The 8,880-nt window shown below is 45.6% G+C and overlaps 1 protein-coding gene across 3 annotated transcripts in view; it reads right to left on the reverse strand.

Annotated features, from left to right (window-relative positions):
* Nucleotides 1–365: 365 nt before the first annotated feature.
* Trib2 (tribbles pseudokinase 2) overlaps nt 366–8,880 on the reverse strand; it is a 25,060-nt gene continuing 16,545 nt past the window's right edge. For all 3 annotated transcript variants that reach the window (XM_031355997.1, XM_031355996.1, XM_031355995.1), the window contains one exon: nt 366–2,720. In XM_031355997.1, the coding sequence (XP_031211857.1) occupies nt 2,252–2,720 (469 nt within the window). In that variant the 3' untranslated portion in view covers nt 366–2,251. The remainder of the gene's footprint in view (nt 2,721–8,880) is intronic.

Consider the following 8,880-nt stretch of genomic DNA (forward strand, 5'->3'; position numbering starts at 1 on the left):
GCTGGAGAGTTTGTAAGATGCTTACATCACAGGCAGTCCAAAGGCTCAAGATTAAATAGATGTATGGACAAGCAGGCATACCTCTAACACCTATAGGCTGTTTCATCTTTGACAAGACACTTACTTGCATGTCTAAAGAAACAAACAACTAAAAGTAGAACATGATTTATCCTTCCTAGGAGTGATATGGTGGATAATTGTGAGCTGCCACATCTAGATTGGCCAGTGTGTGTCCCAGTTCAGAGAGGAAGCTAGCTCTGATGAACGCAGGTTTGACTGGAAAGAGTGCATATTATAGATTTCTTACTTGGCATTGTGATGGTCACAAACACACTGGCAGAAAAATCACTTTCTAGATCCCAGACTTTTAGTTAAATACGCACAATTTTATTGATTGAAGAGATTAGGACAAAAACATTAAACCAAATACAGGACAAAGCACCAGAGGCCATTAGTCCCCATCATGCATGTTACCAATCTTTCCTCCCACCCACGACTTTAAAAACAGGGGAGAGTGAAGACAAAAGGTCCTTCTTGCCACAGCACCATCTTCTGAATGTAAAAACCCTCTCTCTGAATCTTCCATTATCAAAATAGAATCAAGGGTAAATCCATGGCAGCTTTGTCTCCTGATTATCAATGGGGAAGCTGCCCTCCTGGGGACAGGGGCTCCAGTGGAGTAGGCGTGAAGCATCCAAGAGTCCACACACACATGCCACATACTAGAGTGAAGCACAGATTCAAGTAACATTTACATACTAGAGTCCACGTGTTACCTACCCAAAAACAGGACCATTTCACAAAACATATGCAGGCAGTAAAACCCAAACGACTGAGGTACTGGGAACACAAATATTTATGCCAAAAGAGTTCTGTATCATACAGCAATAGAAAAGCCAGAGGACAAAAGGAAAACATTTTGCCACTCGAAATCAAATAAGGCTATCTAGAGAAAGCCAAATAAAAGGTTATTCCAGGGACAGAAATACTCAAAACAGGGAAACAAAATTATAAATGTTAAACTACAGCATGTAACATGTCATCCCATTGACCCGTAATTGAAGTACTGGCTTAATACATCACAATGTGACATTTTCCTTAATAAATACAAGGTGCGTATTGGGACAGAGAGCTGTTTGTATGTATATCATCCTGGCTTTTGGCTTATTGCCCATTTACTCTTTCTGTTCAAACCAGAGGGCCTTTCCAAGCCCAAAGGATCATTCTTAGCAAAGAAAAGGAAATAGCTGCCCTGTATTTTATACACATGGGACAACCTGTCTCATTTTACTAGTTTCCCATAAAGCAAAAACAAAATATTGATATCAGCATCATCAAAAAGATCTGACTCCAGGAGGCGCCTGCCCTCTGGGAGCCCCTCATTGTATTTTGAGCAGAGAGCAATGTCTACAATGTGAACCCTCTTCCTTCAAAAGAACAAAAACCAGAAAGGAGTTGGATTTTTCTTCTCTTTTCCTTTCTTCTTTCCCTGGACTGTGGTAATACATCTGGAAGTTTGACTTCTGATAGTTTCCTGCTACAAAAACAAGCTGATACAAACCAGAAATGTCTGTGAGGGAACAGAGTCCCCCTCCCCTTGCAGGGAGCAAAGCATTAACACGTTACTTCCTAACCAGAATAGGAAATCACTTATTTAGAAAAAATGAATTGGAAAGTGCGAATGAGAGACGACAACTGGAACTTTTGTTTTCTTTTAGTTTAGCACCCAGGTTTCAGGTCAGTCTGTGTGCACCGAATTATTATTATTTTTAGGTGAATCCTATTAATTGTTACATAGGTGGCTGGTCTGATCAAAAAAAAAAAAAATCTTCTATCAACTGTCCCTTCCCTGAATCGTAACAAGAAGTTAAATGCTAACAGTGCAATGCCAAGATATGTGTTTGAGGCAGAAGAGTTTCGATTCTATCGAGATCTGCAACTATTTCTGAACAAAATGAAAAGTGGGTTAGACCAGATAGCCCTACTGGTAGGGGGAACTCTCAGGCTACCCCAGGGAAGAGAAGCTTAGGGGAGGGGCTCCCATCCATCTGAACCCAACCCCCATCCCACACGTCTTGTTCCCATGCTACGTGTTCCGTCAGCTCCTAGAACAAATTCCTTCTCTGAACCAAGAAATGTGTAAATATGAAATGTCCGTCTTGCTTCTCAGCCAGGCCACCTGTGTCCCAGAACTCCTTTCTGGGGCTCTCTCTTGCTCCTGGTACCTGTTATGTGTCCCTGGGCTTTGAGCTCAGTTAAAGAAAGGGTCCAAGTTCTCCTCCATGTTGACGTCTGGCACCAGCTGGTCACACGCCTCTTTAGCACCAAATCCCGAATTCGAGACACTAAAATCTGTAGAAAACCAAGGATGGTCCAGAATTTCCTGCGAGGTCAGCCGCTCTGATGGCTCCCGTCGCAGGATGCTTCGGATGAGGCACTTGGCCTTGGGAGACAGAGTTTCTGGAATGTTGAACTGGCCCCTGCGGATCTTACTGAAGAGGGAACTAGGCTCAATGTCATGGAAAGGGTAACGCCCCACCAACATGGTGTACAGCATTACCCCCAGGCTCCACACGTCCGCTGCCTTGCCCGAATAACTGCCGCTGGTGTTCAAGATCTCTGGGCTGACATACGCTGGGCAGCCATGCTTGTCAGAGAGGGAGTCATCATCACCCCGGAGAATGTAAGCATCTTCCAAACTCTCCAGCTTGACACGAGTCCTGTAGGAAAGAGACAAAGACAGAAGCTCCTAAGGATGAGAGAGACACATCCACTCCAGCAGTATATCACGGTTGCTGGTGTTTGTTTGTTCATCCATCCGTCCATCCATCCACCCATCCATCCACCCATTCATGTAACAAGTTGGATGTCACTCAGCATAGAATATTTAAGCTGGGGATTTGAGTAATTTTCTTGAAGCCTTTTAGCTGGGAAGTGGACAAGAATTCCTTACTTTGCCTTCTGGTTCTTTAGCTGTACCCACCGACTTTCTTTAGGACGCAGGAAGAGAGGCAGGGAGAATTTCTGTTCAAATGGTCTCCACAATCTACTCATCTAAGCCTGGCATTCAAGTATCAAGTCTATCTTCATTTCCAAAGTTTCACCTGACCTGACCTGCCTGCCACACTCCCAAAACCTGGGATCCTTGACCTGGCACCTATCACTAATTACAGGTGCATGATTCACATGTGACTGTGTGCCTGGGTAGATGGGTGTGACAATAGCAGTGTGACCCCCAAGAGTCTTCTCAAACTATTTATCCCACCTCCCAATCCACGAACTCTTCAAGAACTCAGCAACTTATCTATACAAATATGCAAGCCCTAGATGTGCTGGAACAGGTGGAGATATGCATGTGAAATCCTGAGGCCCTAACACCCAGCTTACACTACCAACATGATACGCCCCCATGGTGTCATCAGTGAGTATGAAATAAAGACATACACTGTGAAAATAGAAAATCTGGAAAATAAGATGACTTCTTAGATCAATCATATTAGTGCAGAACAAACTGCTGCCAGGCATGTCAGTACACACCTGTAATCACAGCACTTGGAAGGCAGAGGCAAAGAAGATCAGGAGTTCAAGGTCAACCTACATAGTAAGCTGGAAGCCAGCCTGGGCTTTTTGAGACTGGTAAACATACTGCTTCCCTGTGTTTGAAATGAAAACCCTTCTCTCTTCTCTTAGACAGAGTAGAGCAGAGCAGAGCTTGAATGAGCAGTTCTCACCACACTCCTGGAGTCCTGCTAAGATGGTAGCTAAGGACAGATGAAGCTGGAGTTGGGCCTCTAGGGTACTTAAAAGACCCATCACTTCTTCATGTAAATTCACATCACTTCTTCATGTCTCTCAGTACATACATCCAGGCATTCATCCTGCTTGAGTGCACAAGCTAAAAAGTTCAAATTAGCAACTGAAAGCGTTTGGGCAAACTGCAATGGGGCCACCTTGGTCATCACTCACATTCTATGGCCCAAGGCCATCTTCCTCTCATCTTCTCCCTTTTCTTCCTCCCTCTACCTGCAGGTCTCAGTCTCTCAAGGTGGTTTGAAAAGTCACTGGTAGCAACTAGGTAAGGAGTGCTGCTGGGAGGGGGGGCTGCTTCTAGGATCTCCTATGAACATGTTCCAAAAATCAAGCACTGATTGCTTTCCTAGGCGGTGGGTTCTTTAGGATTGTAGGCTCCTAGTCAGGCTTATCTCTCACTAGCTGTGTAGCTTCAGCTAAGTCACTCAACCTCCCTTTAAAGAGGAATACTGGAGAAGGCAGTGTGTGTGTGTGTCTGTCTGTCTATATGTCTCTGTCTCTCTCTCTGTGTGTGGTTTATTTTTGAGGGGGAGCTGTTTTTTTAACTTAATACAGTAAATTTTACATTAAATGATTCACCATCATAACCATTTTTGAGCATCCATTTGGTTCACTAATGATATCTACTAATCATCATGCACCCACCCGCACAAGGCTGTCTCTGTGCCAGGTCTAACATTCCATAATGCACCGCAACATGTAATTCCCTCTGCCATTCCCTGAGTCATCTCTGCAACACCCCTACCCCATGCCTGTTTTTGAATACTACTGTAACTAATGGCCTACAAAACTAAGGAGACTCTAGCTGTGTTAATCTGGAATTGAACTGATTAAAACAAATCTTTTTTTTTCTCCAGCTTATTTCTCCTAATAGGAGGTGGCAGGTGGCAGTGACCCACCCACTGGCCTCACCAGATGTTCCAAACTGCCCAGAGAGGAGACTATGTACCACAGGGAGGGAAGCGGGGAGGGAGGAGATTCTGAGTCACAGACACAAGGGCTCCTCTCAACAGCTCCTTCCACCTCTAGCTTCCTTGTCTCGGCAGCAGAGCAGTTGCTGTAACTACGAACTGTAACTTTGGAAGTAATTCCTACCTCCTTGTGAATGGCTACCAGTTCAGGAGGAAAAGATTAAATCTTGGAGACAGAGGGTTCAGGCTGGGGCAAAATTCTCATTACAAACCCCTCCAGGAATGACCTGGGTTATCCCCATGGAGGCCAGTGTCCTTGTCATGTCTGCTGATTGATCCCATGTCTGTGTCCCTACCCCCCAAAACCTAATCTGTCTGTGTTACACTCTTCTTCTTGCCTCAAAGGCAATCAGTCCCTCCGAGGACCTCAGGTCATAATGTCCCCTGCTTAGAAGGTTCTGATGATGTGCACTTCACCTTGAGTCGACCTCTGCTTAAATGAGTAACATGAAGTAGGTCTCACCTGTGTGCCCTACACAATGCTGCCCTACAAGCTCCCATCAGCCTTGGTGATGTTGCTCACTTCTATCTACATGGTTTGGTATTCAGAACTCATAAATTGTTGGGTGGTCATCTTGGATGATCCTGACCTCCAGGAGCTTGCGGAAGCAACACAGAGTCACTTTGGATATGGAGGGAAAGGCCTGCTCTCTGTTGCTTCTGTGGCTTACATGCCTGGTCCCACTGCTGGCACCAAGTGGCTTATATGAATGATACCGACAAGCAGGTGTTGACGATGGGGGTTTCAGCTCTGCTATAAAGAAACAGTAGCCCCTGTTCTCCTATATAACTAGAATTATGTAGAAATCAGGACAGGTCCATAAACCAGGCATGTGATGGAGGAAAGGGGAGTGAACAGGATTTCAGGGAATGAACTCCTTTCTCTACTTTCTCAGGAAGCAGCCTCTTGCTCCACACACTTTATGGTAAGCCAAATCTTTAAATTTGAAGTCTGGTCCCTGCTTATCTCTTGCACATTATAACTGTACATTCTGATTATTTTTTACTCTTACCCCCATATTAAAGTACCCTGAACCCTTACCCTGGAGACCTGTGTGTGTGTGTCCCCATAATTAGGGCTTTAGACCTTGTCAACTGACACTCCCCCAAGTGAAGTTCCCTCCTCTCTCCTGTACCTCAAGACAAGAACTCAGAAACTATGCAGATGCTTAATGCAATGGAATAAGATCACTAAAACCACTTGCCTGCTGTTGAGGGTGGGCTGCTCCTGGCCAATCTACAGGGAACTTCAGCCTCCTTCCCTTTAGTCATTCTCAACCTGTGGGTTGAAACCCCACTGGCAAACCTTTATCCTCCCAAACATTTACATTACAGTTCATAACAGTAGCAAAGTTACAGTTATAAAGTAGCGGTGAAGATAATTTTAGGATTGGGGGGTCGCCACAACAGAGAACTACATTAAAGGTTTGTAGCAATAGGAAGGTTGAAAACCACTGTTTTAGGGTTCCATCAGGCAACATCTGAGGATGCAGTGGGGAGCAGCTGGATCACTCTGGCTCATCATGTGCTGAAGCCAGTGAGCTGTTCTAGGAACCAGGGCAACCCAGATAACAAAGCACATACCAAAGTCAAGCTCAACTTCATTCTTTAAAAAGTACTAAGTACGAATGTCAAATGTCATCTACATGCCTAATGCAAGCCATGTGTTTATGTAACTGTCTTATTTACATTATGACATAAGTAGGGTATATGATATGATGTGTGTGTGTGTGTGTGTGTGTGTGTGTGTGTGTGTGTCTCTATACCAGGAGCCCTAGGCCCAGAGGCCAAGTCAGAGGCAGTCATATGGGGGCTGGGTGCTCAATCATCCCATACAGCCAGTTCAGCCACTGACACTCAGAAGGCTCCATCCAGGTGGGCACAGCCAGCTTCTACTTCCTTCCATAGCATCAGCATTCAAGGCAGGACAGAGGAGAGGGGGAAAGCAGCCTGGAGACAGGATGGAAAAGAAATGCAGCCCCAGAGGCTTTCCCTGGCCTTGCTCCTCCCCGGAACATCCTTGGCTTGTTTATATCACTCCTAACAAGGGTCGAGGCAAGTGGTCTGGATTCTATCTTTAAACACTGATCTTCCGGGATGTTCTCCATGTGCTGGGACAGAGGGAAGTGAGACAGGAGGCTTGGGCTTCAGCCCCAGCGCCTGAGGTCCTGTTGTGCAACCACAGGAGCTACCCAGAGCCTCCAAGCCTGACCCTTTATCTCCTCTCAGGAATGGGGCTATCTCTGCTTCTTTTTCCAAGACTGAGTGCAGAGAAGGGGCCTTTGCAGACAAATTTCAGAGTAGACATGAATGAAAAGGCTTCTCCTGAAGTCTCCTAAACAGTCTAGGGATGATGAATTTCCCTGGCAAAGGAGTTGATTTCCATAAAAACCAACAAGAGCATCTGTGGACCTGGTGATTCAAATAGTCCACTTATCATTCAAGCATTGAAAAGACATTCAGGGAGCACTTACTCCGATAGAACTCCCAAACTAGGCACTAGGGATGTGTCCATGACACATAAGGCCACAACCTTCCTCTCTTGTTTCGCTGAGGATTAAATAAAGCAACTCAAGACAGATTGCCCAGAGAGCCCAGTGCCACAGAGCTGACTACAGCTTGGTGGTAACAGCGCAGATCCAAATGTTAAACTGAGTCTCCCACTCTCAAGCCCAGCGCTGAACGTTGCAGGCAGAGGTTGCAAGTGTCAATGCCAGGCTGGGCAGGTGGGCCCAGAGGAGATGCTGTGTCCACGTTCTTCACTGGGACCTCTGCACTTGTTCACCCACGCTTGAGATGCTCTTGCCTAGTGTGTGCTCAGCTCAGCCCCACCTCTCAGATACTCAGGCTGTCCGTTATCATGGTGGAGGAGATAGGGGTGACTTATGAAGAAGACATATTGGTGAGAGTGACATGGTGGGCAGGAGGAGACAAGGACAATGGGAACTAAATAACTATAAACTCCAAGGAAGGGAGAAGCCTAGGACAGACTGCACTGGACCAAGGAAGTTAGATCCCCCTCCCCCCACTGGGCCCGCTTCTGTCTGTCTCTGGCATGAGAATGTAACAAGCTGCCTTGCTTTGTATCTCACAGATAAGCAAGGCTCACAAGAGGGTATCTTGTGTATTCAATGATAAGCAGCCTAGTGCCAGGCCTGTGTCACCACAGCCCAGGGCCCAATGGGGAAGCCAGGACTAGCAGAATTCCATTCCTCTCCCAGCACCTGTCAGGCAGCAGGAGCCCCCCTCATAAAAACAGGTCCCCTCACCCATCCCCAGCCCAGGTCCCAAAGATCCTCCAACTACCAAATCCAGTTTGCCATGTAACCCAAAGCTCTTTCAATTGTTTCTCTCCCATGAAACATGATCAAATAATTAATATGAAAAGGGCTTTTCTAGCTTCTATATTCCTAATGATTCTGCAGCTGTCAGGCTGTATGTAATGCTTCCTGTAGGACACCCTCACAATTAAAATGTGAGGATCTGAAGAGCAGCAGTACCCATGCATGGCAGATTAGAATAACCAGAAGCTGGGGCTGAACAGCCTGCCTTTCTGTGTCTCATAACACAAATGAAAGACAGGGATTAGTCTATGCATGCTTCCTTTCAAATAAGGAAACAGAGGCCTAGAGAAATAAGTACCTTAAGGCACACCCAAGCTAACCGAAAAAAAAGCTGACTCTGAGTGCATGTCATGAAGATTTGGATGTGACTGTCCCCTCCAAGTACAACTTAGTACATGATCACAAATAAAGGTAAAGGTGCTGAAGAAGTTTGCAAAGGCCTGGGGTCAGTTCCAGATTTATTCAGTACCTGATTGGTTGACCTATCCCATGAGTTAACTAAGTGCCACATAGTTCACGGTGTAGACAGAGATGTAGAGTTGAAATGACCCATATACTTACTAGATCTAAGGTACCAAAAGCTGAGACTTGCTACCTGGCAAGTAGGAGCAGAGCTGGTGTTGAAAAAACAATTATCCTCTAATATAGTGTGCTACCTATGACAACAAAAAGAAATAAAGGAGAGAGACAGAGAGACAAACAGAGAGACAGAGAGATAGACAGAGAGAGAGAGAGAGAGAGAGAGAGAGAGAGAG

Source organism: Mastomys coucha, unplaced genomic scaffold (assembly GCF_008632895.1).
Source record: "Mastomys coucha isolate ucsf_1 unplaced genomic scaffold, UCSF_Mcou_1 pScaffold6, whole genome shotgun sequence".
Classification (NCBI taxonomy): domain Eukaryota; kingdom Metazoa; phylum Chordata; class Mammalia; order Rodentia; family Muridae; genus Mastomys; species Mastomys coucha.